The sequence below is a fragment of the Ahaetulla prasina genome, chromosome 3 (genome assembly GCF_028640845.1).
Source record: "Ahaetulla prasina isolate Xishuangbanna chromosome 3, ASM2864084v1, whole genome shotgun sequence".
NCBI lineage: Eukaryota > Metazoa > Chordata > Lepidosauria > Squamata > Colubridae > Ahaetulla > Ahaetulla prasina.
In genome coordinates this window covers 30,360,102-30,375,215 of record NC_080541.1, presented here as the reverse complement: position 1 = coordinate 30,375,215, position 15,114 = coordinate 30,360,102, and the positions used below count along the sequence as shown (strand labels likewise).

The window sequence follows — 15,114 nt, the reverse complement described above, 5'->3', positions numbered from 1 at the left end:
CACAGATAAAGAAACCACAGATGAAAAAAGTACTTTATACATGTGTAAAAGCCCTCACAACATTCTGCAATGTGTGAAGTATTTCCCCCTCCACGATGTCTTCTAAGTTGAACAGTGTGACAGCAACATTTATTGCAGATAAATAGGTCTTCTCTATATTTAACCCACCACAGATCTGCAAAGCAATTAATATTGCAAGAACAAGTAACTAGGGCATTTGTATATGTGTTACTCAACTGCCGCTATTTAAAATTTCCCACCAGTGGCAGAAACAGCTGAAGAACAAAAATTTCCTGCAGAGTTACATCGATCTGACAATATCCTAATAATGTGTTTTATATGTCTGATGTGGAATTCACACTGCTGGGATGAATTAGTGACCCCCACTGGCTGGAGAATGCAACGGAAGCAATTGGGCCATGTGCTACCTACAAGCAACAGGCAGAATTCAGAACAACTGCATCTTGATACTATATTCAAATATAGTCATCATAATGAAGAAAATATGAAATCATCAGTGATTAAAAGGAATAAAAAATATATAAATGGATCAAAAATTTGGCATTTTCCAAATAACTTTATTAAGATTTTAAATATTTAGACATTAATTATAGATTAAATTACTACAACTTGGAAATTAATGACAATGCAATTATGAACTATTTCCTTCCATGTAACTTACTATATGGCATTGATGCACTGCTTGCTATTGAAGACGCATCACTGCAGGTAGAGGCTGGAGAAGGCGGTGGGCCCATTTCAGTTTTCACTGGTTCCTGCTTACTTTCAGGCCTAAGATTTCAAAGAAAGAAGTAATTCATGTACTTTGAGTCAGTCAGGCTTAGAATTTGTATTTTTATTCTGGAATTGCTATTTCGTTGTTTCTTATCCCATTTACACTGTTTCTAATTTTGTTAATTTATATCTGAACTGCTTTCAAGTTAATTTATTGTAAGAAATCTCTCTCTTTTGGGACAGCATGCAAAAGTCCTAAATAAGTAAGTTTCTCACAAATTCATTATAAAGACTGGTAAAAGCTCTGGATATACCTATTCATTTTTCTGATATCTTTAGGTAAGCAAGCCTTGTTAGTATAACATTTAAAACAATGTTTAAAATGTACAAATTAAATAATTATCCTTAATCCTTGAGGAGCACCCGGAGACTCCAGGTAGTTCAGAATGCGGCTGTGCGGGTGATAGAGGGAGCCCCTCGTGGCTCCCATGTAACACCTCTCCTGCGCAGACTGCACTGGCTGCCTGTGGTTTTCCGGGTGCGCTTCAAGGTTTTGGTAATGATCTTTAAAGCGCTCCATGGCATAGGGCCGGGTTACTTACGGGACCGTCTGCTGCCACCGAATGCCTCCCACCGACCCGTGCGCTCCCACAGGGAGGGACTCCTCAGGGTGCCGTCAGCTAGGCAGTGCCGACTGGCGACGCCCAGGGGAAGGGCCTTTTCTGTGGGGGCTCCCACCCTCTGGAACGAGCTTCCCCCAGGACTTCGTCAACTTCCCGACCTTCGGACCTTCCGCCGCGAACTTAAGACACATCTATTTATTTGCGCAGGATTGGACTAGATTTTTTAAATTTTAATTGTTTAAATTTTAGATTTAGTTTTAAATTGGGGTTTTATTATTTATATGTCTATTTTAAATATTCGGCCTATTTAATAAGTTTTTTAGACTAATGTTTTACTTTGTATATTTATGTTGTTTTTAGATGGCTGTACACCGCCCTGAGTCCCTAGGGAGATAGGGCGGTATAAAAATATGAATAAATAAAATAAATAAATAAATAAATAATGAAAATTGGAATTGAAGTGAAAACTCAAAAACCTGAAAATTATGCTTTATTCAAAGCTGCCTACCTAATTGCTTCTTTCGATTACTTGCTATATCCCTCAGAGAAAAATTTAACAGTATATATTATAATCAGACAGAATTCCATTTAGGTCAAAAATGTTAGCAGACTGAGATCCATAATTCAATGCTTCTCAAAGATTTTCAGCCATGACCACGTGTATTAAAAGAAGTTCCTCAAATATTTTAGAGCACTTACTTTGTTTCTGTAGTTTTATTAGCTTTCTCCATGTTCTTTAAACTTTCTGGTGACCGAAGCTGAAATCTACAGCTATCATTCATATTCCAAACAGACTCCATTAAAACACCAACTTTAGGAATTCCAGCACTAATTGAAAAGGCCACTGCACCAGCATGATAGAGAGGATTATTCCTCAAACACACCTGAAATAAAGAGATAATAAACTAATTATAGTAAAATAAACATCTAAAAATCAGAAGGAAAAACTGTTATTTTATATATAAAAATGCGATATTGAAATACACATGAATTTTTAAATGCAAAATATCCAGGACACCATTCCCTAACAGTAAGACCCTCATTGTGCTTAAAACTATAACTCAATCACTGATTAAGGAGAAAAGGCAGAATATATTTACCAGGCACAGTATATACTATGCATATCTGAAATATTTTCAGTACCAAAAACAAGGTGATTCAACATAAGAATTCCATTTACAGATACTGTGACATTTTACAACTCGTTTGTAGTTCAATTTGTTCATTTTTAAAAAATAAGGTTGTACATACCTGAGTACCAACAGTGATATTTGGCATTGAAGATATACCGGCACTAGACTTGGGCTTTTTATTTTTGGCTCTAGCCTTTTCCAGCATCTTCTTCCTTTGGCTAAAAGGAACTACACCCCTAGGAAGAAAAATACTAGTGTTAATATGAAATGGGTGTAATAAAGTAGAGTAAGAAATTAAAATTAGACATTTCATATATAAAAAGAAGACAGAATGTTTTCCCAGCATGTTTCATCCACCACTCTGCAGTGTGCACTCATGATTGTGTTGCTTAAATAGATCCCTATTTTTCCCATCTTCTTCTATCTGACTATACTCCAAATTAGTATATATCTATTCTTGCCTACCACTGAAAGCTTCCATTAAGGTCTTTAGTTTTCCCAAGATCCTCTCTGGCTTTCATAGTCTTCTTTCCTTAACTATTTCTATGGCTTGGTTTAATAGCCAGTCTGTCCTTCGTTTCTTTCTGCCTTTCTCTTTTGCAATTATTCTTTATCTATTTCTACCTTTCTCAGGCTTTCTCAAAGTTAATGTCTTTGATTCTGTTTGTGACCTCATATTCTTCAGGAATGTTTTTGATGTTTTATCTCATTGGAACCTGATCCTTTCTAGTTTTTTTTAGATTGACGTGAAATTTCTGTGATCAGCAGCAGATGGTCTGATTCTCAGTGAGCACCTGACAGCATTTTGCAGTTCAGCAGACAACTGTTCAATCTGTGGCTATGTAAGATGCAACTATGTTTGATTATGATGCTGTTTATTTGGACATTTTGGATACAGCCATCTTCTGAGCTACTGAAATAAGTTAGCAACACACAGCTCAACTTTACTTCCAGAAATCTATTAGCCATTGTTGAGCATACTAGTTCCTAGTCTTGGTTTTTCAACATTTTTCAATACATGTGTCCAACTTTTGCATTAAAATCTCAATAATTATTAAAGCATGTTTGGTGTTTGATCTATTACCTTTTGTAATCTTTAATGGAATTAATCAAGCACTTCTCTCTCAAACACACAATAAATCTACTGTCTTTTAGATAAATTGAGACTATAACTCTTAACATTCCATCTTCCTGACCAATAAAAATAGAAACTTGCTGTAGGGAAAAAGATTTTGGTTCCCAAACTGAAGGCAGCATTGATCTTTTCTTATTGTTTGTTACAACAGTGTTTTATTTCATTAATAGATACAAACTTTTTATTTTTAAATTCAAGGACTGAAAGGCAGAATAATATAATCTCAGTCAAGCAAATATAGTTGTGGTATCATATGCCACTTTAAACATTCAGCCAGAAATCCAGTATTCAAATTAATATCTCTTAATCACAAAAGCATCCTTTCTCTCTCTTTCTCAAGATAGCCTGACTCTCAAGCAGTATGGTCCATATGAATACAGCAAATAAAATTATCTAAGAAAGATATTTTCTTCTATTTGATTAAAATAAATGGGGAAGTAAGTTGTTTTGAATTGGGTAGCCTTACAATTGTAATAAATCAGATTAAACCCAAACAAGGTTGGCATCTTTTTTATTATGTTTTCACCTACTGCTTTTCCAACATAAAAACCTCTTCAAACATAAATACATAAGCTGATCAGCAGAGATTTTCGTTTTTTGAAAATCTATGTATATTTAAAACTTTGAATAGAAATAGACACTTACCACCAATATAAATTATTCTCCAACTGAGCACAGGTATAAAGAGCACAACAATGCAGTGAAACTATCCGTTCTCCTTGAAGTTCTGAGTAGGTCTGTGCAGTATGTTCTAATTTAGAAGCTACAGAACTCAAAGTTTCATCTACCCAAGTAGCCACCTGAAAGGAAAAATAGTGATCAGATAGTTTCATTTCAGAATCTAATTTTAGCCAATAATTACTGGCAACAATTTATACATAACATAAACAATCTTTTACCATCAGGTTTAAGATTAAATTTTAACCCAAAAAATTGAAGATTTTTAAAAAAATAATTTTAAGAAACAAGAGTTTTGGAGGCCACATTCAAGGCAGAAAAAGCCCTATTGTTTTTTATTAACTTTCTATAGCTGCTTTCCCTTCATCTTTTTTTGTTAAAGAAGTTTCTCTTTTACTTAACTATTTCTGTACCAATTATACAGCTTTGCGTATAGCAATTAAAACCCTTAAACTTATCTTGCAATAAAGTGATAAAATGAATATAGTTGAAATTTAGTAACAATTTTATAAAAATTACTACTAGAATGATAAAAAAGCTAATACAAACTAGAAAAAGAAAATATTTTCTTAAATGTTTCATACCTTATTGTTTTCAGTAGCAACAGTTGCTCTAATGCTATTTGCAGAAAGAAGAATTATCTTCTCATTTGTCAATCCCAATGATCCTGCACGTGGATGATGTATTGATGGATTCTTTGGAAACAAAATCATGAGATAGTATATTATGAACTCATCAATGAACTCCTGGCATTACTTTCCTGCCAAGGGTCAACTAAAAAGCAGATTTTGTTCCATCCCAATTTTATCTTCAAAAACAGCAACACACTTTTTGCCATGAAAGTGATTTTCTTCTATTCAAGTAAGACAGAGAATTACAAGTCAGAAAAGGCTAAGCAACATAGCTCCTGTTAAAAACTCATTGCTATCACTGCTCCTTCTAACTAAGCTGGATGCCAAATCATTCCACTTATTGCACAGCACTAGCTAGATTTTGGTCACACTCTAATGTAATCATAGAACATTAATTTTTATTAAATATATATTTGATAACAGAATTGTTTGCCAAGAAAATAAACAAATGGATCATTCAAAAAATTACTCAAGGCACAAATGACCAGATTAAAATTATTATACTAGGGATACCTTATACAAAGATCTAACTTTCTGGAGACTATAAAGCTGAAAAAGGTAAAAGGAGGAAAAGAATAGAAGAGCTTAACCAACAGCAAGATGGATGGAATTAAATACAGTGGCAATCGGTACACCACTGGAGTGTCTGAAAAACCAAGATGAGACAGATCATCATGGAGAAAATCTATGTCAGAGGTGTAAAACTCACATTGTCAAGGCTGCTTCACGTGACGTATCGAGACTTTTCCCCCTTCACTAAACTAGGCAGGGGCAGGGGCATCACGTGACACATCTGGCCCACAAGTTTGACACCCCTGATCTATTTGATTACCAAGTCAATACTAACTTGATGAGAAATAATGAATCAATCAAACAAACATAATTGTATTTACCTGTGTATTTCTGTATGGTTCAGATTCACTCCACTTCCACTGATAGAGCTCCCCTTTACTGCTCACTGCCACCAATTCAGAATACAGAGCACCAATAGAAATAAATTTCATTCCATCCTACAAAATCAGATAAGTTTAAATGTTCAACATTGTCATAATTATATATTTAATGTACACTGGGGTAGTCAACCTTTTTATACCTACCGCCCACTTTTGTATCTCTGTTAGAAGTAAAATTTTCTAACTGCCCACCGGTTCCACAGTAACGTGCCGTGTATCGTCATCTGCGCATGCCTCTGGCGCATCGTGGATTGGGGAGGGGGGGCGCAGGCTACCACTCTGTTTGTCTGTTACAGCTGGATGGTATGGGAGGGGGGAGGCGCGAGCTATTCTGGGACGAGGCTCTTTTGTTTGCAGTCTCACTATAGCGCCATTTAGTTTCACTTAGGTAACGTGAACTAAACTTACGCGCGGGCGATACAAATAGTATATTTTCAGAAATTTAAATTGTCACATGGGATTTTATGAAAACCTGATGAAAATGTTTTTAAATAATGCTATGAAAATATTTTAAAAAGCCAATTAAATTAAAAAAAAGGAAAGTGCTTCAGTATTGGACAAAACCCCTACCACCCACCATGAAAGCTGGAACGCCCACTACTGGGCGGTAGGAACCAGGTTGACTACCACTGATGTACACCTTGATGTTATCACACAGGAATACCTAAATAAGAAATGTGTATCTGATTAAATAAAAAACTGTCAATCTGCAAAGACTGAAGCTGACTGATAAAAATGATACTTTGTCCGTAAAATCAGGAAAGACTTTTCTGCACAGCTTTTTATTTAGTCAATTGATCACTCATATGCATCATCCATATCAGAGTGGACTGAAGAAGTTTATAAGAATCATTAATTACTATTTAATACAATTGTACCAAATTGCCTCCTTCCTGATAAGGTTAGCTTACATTAGGTAAATAAAAATGATGAAAGGTAAAACGAAGACAAAGGATTTTTGTCTTTCCGCTCAGTCTCAGGGAAAAACAATTCCATCCTGCCGAAGAAAAAAAGACACATAGAAAAACTGAAAAATTGCTAAGAGAAATAATTAGTTAAGTTTCCCAGAAGACATAGTATACCAGATGCCAAAAATAAAGGTCTAGCCCAGGGGTCAGCAACCCGCAGCTCTGGAGCCACATGTGGCTTTTTCATCACTCTGCTGTGGCTCTGTTGTGACTCCGGCCCCCAAACATGTCCTCATGGAGGAGAGTGACTTGGAGAGTAAGGGAGAGAAGCCAGCAAGGCTTCCCTCGCCAGGACCCTCCTCGCTGGCACCGCTGCACAGTTCCAGCTGCAGGCCAGGAAGAGGAGCTGGCAAGGCCTCCCTCTCCCGCACCCTCCTCCTCCCTGGCAATGCCTCAAGTCCCAGCTGCTGACGATCAATCCTGGATTGATCCAAGGCAGTGACGAAAAGATAAGCGTGCGCAGCAGAGGAAAAGATATGGCAGGCTCAGAGAGTGCTGAGTCATGGAGCCACACCCCACAGGGGATAAAAGCGGGTGGAACTGCCATTGGGCTTCGTGATGGACATAAAACTACCCAGCGTGTGTTGCAGTTCGGTCGCTCAGGAATTAAAGGCCTTTCTTTTCTGTAAGCTTGGCAACGGGACTTGGACACGAGTGCTTTTATCTCTGTCCGAGATAAAGACTTCAGAACTTGGCAGGCCTCTGCACGGTCGCTGCCAAGTCTTGTGCTTCCTACAGAAGAATCAGGTCTGTGTCAATAAAAGGACTGTGAAACTCACGTTTCTCCGTGAATTGGGAGGGGGGACAGAACAGGCTCCCTGTCGCCGGTCAGCTCCACAATTCATAGGGCTTTCAGTTAGGACAGGTAGAGGAAAAAGGACACTGCGCTAGTAGGAGACTCTATGGTGGGGGAACCAGACTTCCAGTCAGCAGAGGAAAAAGGAGACTGCACTAGAGGAGACTCTATGATGGGGGAACCAGACTTCCAGTCAGCAGAGGAAAAAGGAGACTGCACTAGAGGAGACTCTATGGTAGGGGAACTGGACTTCTGGTTGGCTCCAGAATTGAACAGGGGGCTTCTGGTTAGGACTTTTGTGGCTCTTGGGGTGTTTAAGGTTGCTGACCCACAGTCTAGCCAAAACCAGTAGCATGTTACATTTAACCTGTTTAAGACAGTAGAGGTAGTCCTCAACTTAAAACCACAATTGAAATATGAAACCTCAATTACTGAACAAAACAGGCGTAAAGCAAGACACCTGGTTACAGTCATTAAAGAATCTCCCAGATCATTAAGTGGATGGAGCAAAAGAACTGCCCACAGAATTCAGCTCCCCAGTGTGTCGAAAGTAAATGCTTTGGCAGGCTACAGGAATGGAGCTGTGATATTCAGGGTCTAACTCTGCTTCTTAACCCTACTGGAGGAATTCATCTCTTCTCCATGCATAGAAGAAAACTTCTCTGATGGGCTGCAGAGATGGAGCTCAGATCTTTCAAATCTGACCTCCATTTCTGCAGCCCTTTGGAGGAGATCTCCCCACCTCGGCAGGCGGCTCTTTCTCTCCAGAAGGGCTGCCTGTGGTTCTCAGCTCCACATAGAGTGGAGATTCTCTCCCAGCTAGCAGCCCTTTCACCCTCAAACAGTCGGGAGGGAATCTCAACTCCATGGTAGTTTGCAATCTTCCCTGCTGGTTTCCCCAGATTTTCTGGGGCAGGTGACAGAGAAGATTACAAATGGTGTTTACATACATGATCATGGGTGCTTGGCAACTAGTTGTAAGCGTAAACAGGTTGCAAAGCAGCAGACTGTGATCACCTGACAGGGAGGGGGATTTACAAGTGTTGGAAGTGCTTTATAGGCTATAAAGCATCCTATCTGTGGCAGTTGGAACTTTAAATGGCTGTTAACAATTGGTCGTAAGTTGAAGACTATCTGTATGTGAATTGTCCTGTCATTAAGATTAATATTTAATGTATATATGTATAGACCATTAATTAAATATTAAGCAATGCTAACCACATACAGGTAACAAAAGCAGACAGCATATTTTCAGACTGTTGGAAAGAGAAGAAATGTAATATATAGTTAACACATCTCATATATTATTATTATTATTAGAAAAAATCATACCTTATCTGGCCACCACTGCAAATCTTCTCCTAATGAGACTGGGCTTTGGACAGGTGTATTCTTCTTGTCAAGGTTTGGCTCTCCTTCTTTGCTTGTAGAGCCTCTTTCATTATCAAATGAGGCTCCATCAAGCCACCTTCGTTCACGCAAACGTAAAACGGACTCACGTTCACGCAACAGCTCAGAGTCTCTCTCTAAGGGAAGAAGGAGAACTGGTATGCAATTGGGTCACACCAGTGGGATAAAAGTAAGCCACTCTCTAGTAAAGACCCTTCAGGATGCAACTAACAGCAATTACAATCTATTATAAAATATAAACATCAAAAAGGCATGCAGCACTCAAAATATTAACCCTTTCAAGCATATGTACTATTATTGCCAAAATCATTTAAAATGTAAGAATGGATACTCAAATCGATTTCAGACCCAGGAAGCTTCAAGATACTTAAAATGAATTCATTTTTAAAAATTATATCTTTGGATATATAGAACAAGATAAAAAGTATTTTTCAAAATTTGTAGTACCATATGCAAAGAGTATATTATGGGTGATGTATCAAACGGTACAAACAAAACAAAACCTAGTTCAACTAACAAGGATTTGAAGAGACTTTTAATCTAGCAAAAAAGGAGTGTTTATTAGAGAGTCTCAGCAGTTCCCCCACCACCACTTGAAAAGGTTAACATACAATCCTACAGTGTAATTTTGTAATTTTGCTAATCCAACCCGTTAAACAAAATATATAGCACTTGATGTGATTTTTTTTTAAAAAGTTCAAGAGTAAAGTTGATTAAAGGAAAATTTTGAAATCAGAAAAGTTCTAGAAAGAATTTTTTAAGGAAAATGTTCCTTACCAAAATGCTTTCCCTTCAATTGGCCTACAAATTGTCTAAAGCCAGTACGCCAGTTCTCTCATACAGTTAAAATGTTAAGTCAGATAATCAAACTAAATATCCAAGAGAATATATACATGGAAAATAAGGATTTTTCATCTTAACATAGAAATAACCTTAGAAAGGAAAAGGGAAGGGATTTAAGAAAAATCAGAGGATGAATATTATACATGCTCATAATGCATAACTATATTACTCCTTATTTAATAACATTCTTAATCAAAACATGCCCTCCTTTCTTTTGCCTTACGTCTTTACTCTTTCTTCTATCACTGTATCTTATTCTCCACTTCCTTCAACAATTGGTTTAAAAATGAATGTCCATCTAGCTTTCTCATAACTTCTCTATTACTAATGGTTTGACAATTTTTCCCTCTTAATCAGACCTCATAGTTTAGTTGACTTCTAATGAGACTATAATGAGGAGGGTTAGGAGTATGTGCATTAAAAAGTAGTGGCATGTATATAATTCTAAGATTGTCCCGAAGACCTATGCATATATAGATAAGGCCTTTGGTTTTAATCTTCACTAGCATGAGTAAGCAACCCATTTCCCTTCAACTGTGATTTTCATAATTTCTAACTGTTTGCCCTACTGGCTAGATTTTATAGGAATTAAAAAAAAGTAAACAGACTTCAAGATATCTACCCTTTTAGAAGCTTCATAAATAGCACAATGAAGCCATATATGATAATTTTGAAAATCACCTTATATTCACAATGTACAGCAACCATAACAATTTTTTAACTAACTTAACATAATGCACTAAATATTTATGCATGTGAATACTAAGAGAAATATTAAATGGGTAGAATGAAAATCAAGAATGATTTGTAGCAGAAGTTGGATTAACAACTGATAAAATGCTCTGGACAAAGTACTAGTTCTTTTGAAGGAAGCACCAGATCCAGTATTGGATTTCATACATTTTCAAATCTTACTTATAATTTGTTTTTATGCAAAATATTCTGCAGCTGCTATTTCTAAATCTATATGGAAAAAAAGTACTAGGCTTAATGTATTTTAAAGTGTCACTGATATTATATTTTGCAAAGAAATTATTAACTATCTGAGTGATACATAACTTTCACTGCTACCCATCTGAACACAGGTAGGTTTTCTATATTTGCTATAAAATTATGCCTCCATATCAGAGAAGGCAGAACATTCCCTATGTACCAACTAATTTTAACTTATTCTAAAGTAAACAGGGGATCTTCTGGGATGTTTCAGATGAGAATAAGTTTTTAGGCCAATCCTCCATTAGTATTTGTTTAAAAAATACTGGCTTCGGGCAGACAATTTTAAAAGCCTCATGCACATTTCATCTGTCAAGACATTTCAAACATAGTACTAGTAATTATTTTGTAATTTACTAGAATATTTTTGAAATGTTACAACTTAGAAGAAAGTTTTTAATTGTCTATATTTAGAATAGAAATTGCACACACAAATCTAAGACAGAAATCACCAGCATGTGCTATAACTAGTACTGCACAGCAATACTACTTATTTACAAAGAAAAAAAGGTGCAAAATTACCTCGGGACGAGCTTAGCCTGGAAAGTGATGAGCGCCGAAAGGATGGATAACCAAAGTAACTAATATCTTCTGAAAACATAGCATCAGCATCAATAATGACACTTGGGTGAGCAGAATGTATGTCAGCATCCAGAAGAGACATAAGATCCTCTATAAGAGGAGACAAGGATCTGAGGTAAATTATCAGCTACTTGACAATAATCTAGAAAGACCATCACCAAACAAGACAAATCTACCAACAAAACTGATCTTTTCTTCCATTCCAATTCCCTAACATATAATATTTTGCCTACTGCTCACATTTCAATCAAACAAAATATTCTAGAATGCTAATCCAATGTTATCTACTGTATATCAACTGCCTGCTTGCTGCTTCAATCCATTACATCTAACCTCATCCTAAGAACTCAAATGTTAGACAAAGCTATGAACAGTTAAGCAATATAAAGGATCCTAAATCGTTCCAGAAAACAGCATGTGAAATGCTTCCTTCAAAAGAAAAGAAAAAAGGAAAAAAGAACCTCTAATTTTATCTGAAACTAAGACAATTGTTACCTAAACTGAAAAATGTCATTTTAATGGAGTCTACAGATGACTATGCAAAAATATATACACATATCTCCTGAAGAAAATATTTTATGAGACTATATTTATGGTATCAAGTTAACTGAAGCGTTGATAGGGCAGGAGAGTGTCCCACTTTTGAATCACAATCTTGGCATAAAATCTCAGAACAAACAAATGCTCTCCTGGTAATAGCTTGTTTTTCTGCCACTTTCTATAAAATTTAATTTCCAGCAGGGTAAGAAATGCTGCCTAAACTGTCAGCAGGCGCAGTTAAGTTTATCCAGTAAATCTCAAGCGTTATAAATTCAACACCTTGCATTTTAATAGACTCCTAACCAACAACTTGCCACACATAATCCAGCTACAACAGACACTATTTTAACCTTACTCACCTGTCGCTTTAATTCCATGACCTCACTATGATATCATGTGCAATTCTTTTATTTCCCATTTCTTTTTTACCATAACTAAATTCTTAGCTGTCAAGTACTATCTGTCTGACTTTTGCTACAAATAATCCCATTCAATTCAAATAACCTGACCTTGATTTTTACAGATCAATATACAATATAAATATTTATGTCCCCTATTTTCCCATGTCCATCATTACTGTATTTCTTCCCAGAAACCATGTCCTATTGCCCTATGTTAAGAAACACTGGTTTATGCAATCCTTTCAGCGTCCATCCAAGAATTACAACACAATGGAGCAGTACCTCAATAACTTTCCACTTCTACACCTATGGTATCCTATAGGAAATATATTGCGCTTCTGAATTACAAACTACAATTAGCAACTAAAAGCAGGAAGATTTGCTTTTAAATGCATCTTAGCTACTTTTCCATATCTTATTAATGAAAAAATCAATTACTGTTTTAAAAACAGGTTAGAGGTATGTGAAGTTTCACAAAAGAAGCTCTAACCATTAGCATTTAATTCAAAAAATTTCCCACATATTAACTAAATGAAAAAAAAAATGAATAATTTCCAGCACCTTGGTTCCTTTCTTCCTAATTTAAGCTTCTCATCTGAGTACTGAATAATATATAATTCAATCCCCCTTCATACTGACCCTCCAAAGAAACACTGGTTCTTGCTTTCCAGTAACTATTTAAAATAGTGAATCATCTTAGAACATCGTATTTCACAGCTATTATGTTTCTTATACATTCATGCTCAGAGTCTGATTTATCCATTTTGAAACTGCAAAATACTATAGCAATACAGTAACTCTATCATCTTAACTGCTAAGCAGGATAAGATTTAGTTAGCGAAATGAGTGGGTATCTAAAAATATCAGAGTTGTAAACTAGACTAAGAAGTTGGGGCAGAAAGATCCTATAAGGCAGCAATAACAAACCACTCTGTGTTGTTGCCAAGACAATTATATGATCATTTCCATGCAGTCACCAGTAATCAAATGTGAGTTGGAGCTTTTACTTTTACATGCATACAGAAAGGCAACTCACCAAATGTTTGCCCTCAATACTGTTAATAATATTGATAAATTATAATTATAATGTATATAATTATAATGTTCCTTTTTTATGAACTCTGCTAAACATCTTCAGAGCTGTTGTGGATCTCCAGGCTGTAAAGCACTGGATATAATGCAGCAGAATAAGATGGTAACTCTGACAAGATGGTGTTACATTGATTCTGTAGGCTGGATTCAGGATCAAGATTGTAACCTGTTCTTTCACAGGCCTATATTCCTCCTTAAGTAACACATTTTCAGCCCATGGGTGCTTTTAAATCCAGTTCAGATGATAGACAGCCATGTAACAATTATGGCAATTAGGTTTTTCATTAACTTCAGCTGATAAATCCTGAAGGAGAAAACCTAGATTTGGTTATTTGTGGGATGATAAGCTTAAGGCAAGATTAACTCGGGGTGATGCAGAAATTTCAGATAGACTGGAATATAGAACCAAATATACTAAAGGTTACCTGTTTGTTTCCACATAACTCTAACACTGAAGCTGCTTTACTATTTGCTAATTGCTGTGGGGTACACAATGTAGAATGCCTATTTCCACAGGGCCAGGTATGCCTTCTTTGGTCATGTCATACTCCACAAGACTGACAAGGTCAGGAAACAAGTACCATGTGGAATTCTGAAAAAATTGTAATGCTAGTAGACTAATATAAAGGAAATTTGGAAACTAAACTAAGTTATTCTCTCATGCAATTTATACATAGTGTAATTAAGGCAAAGTCACTCCTAGTCTCTTTTTCATACTGCCCCATTCCTTTTCTCTAATGGCCTTGTTTCTTCCCTTAACTGTCTTGCTCTTCTATCTGTTAGATATTCCATTAACAGATGGAATACATAGTTAGATATTCCATCAACAGATGGAATACACAGTTGAAAATTCAAATCAATTTGTTTTGCCCATTGCAGACCCATATTATAGAACTGACAATCAGACAATAGTACCTTACCCCCCACCCCATTATTACATTTTAGGGTGGTGTTTAAAATGTAGTTAGACATCTCTATATATTGTTTTTAATATAGTGCAATGTATATATTTACTGTGTGCCCAGAGCTATTAAGAAGGTAATTAGCATATAAGTATTTTAAATAAGCAAATGGAATTCATATTATTCACTTGAATAAAAACTAGACTATCGTTCATATAATATATATAAATTCACTATAATCTAAAAATGTTTATTACAATTTAACAAATAAAACCAATCTTTGACTGCTTTCCTTTGTAATCTTACATATCTGGGCAAGACATTTCACTCTATAAAAAGGTTGTACAAATTTATGTTGAGAACTAATTACTGATCCTGTATTCTTATAAAATTTTAAGTAGTATGTATTCAGTTTCCTTGAGCAGTTGGCAAATTGGACTCTCACCAAGAACCTGAATAAGACATACACTGTATTCTTTCTTTACATTCATCCAAAATTTGAGCTTTTTCGTATAATAGATATACATCTACCATTCAAATACAGGATTATTAAGAATCCAGATCATTTCCCCATTTCAATAGAAGAGAAATATGTAGCTGTGGAGTTCTTGATGTTCTCTGAGCTTGGTTATTTATTTGTAGAAATTTCATTACCTGACTATGCAACATTATCAGTGCTAGTCAATATGGGGATAGCT

The 15,114-nt window shown here is 35.9% G+C and overlaps 1 protein-coding gene across 1 annotated transcript in view; it reads right to left on the bottom strand.

The window, feature by feature from the left end:
* UBR5 (ubiquitin protein ligase E3 component n-recognin 5) overlaps nt 1-15,114 on the bottom strand; it is a 99,149-nt gene that overhangs the window by 50,834 nt on the left and 33,201 nt on the right. The window contains exons 8-15 of the mRNA XM_058175325.1: nt 11,422-11,571; nt 8,986-9,197; nt 5,830-5,946; nt 4,889-4,999; nt 4,272-4,426; nt 2,610-2,727; nt 2,058-2,242; nt 683-792 (exon numbers count right to left, since the gene is read on the bottom strand). Coding sequence (XP_058031308.1) covers nt 683-792; nt 2,058-2,242; nt 2,610-2,727; nt 4,272-4,426; nt 4,889-4,999; nt 5,830-5,946; nt 8,986-9,197; nt 11,422-11,571 — 1,158 coding nt within the window. The remainder of the gene's footprint in view (nt 1-682; nt 793-2,057; nt 2,243-2,609; nt 2,728-4,271; nt 4,427-4,888; nt 5,000-5,829; nt 5,947-8,985; nt 9,198-11,421; nt 11,572-15,114) is intronic.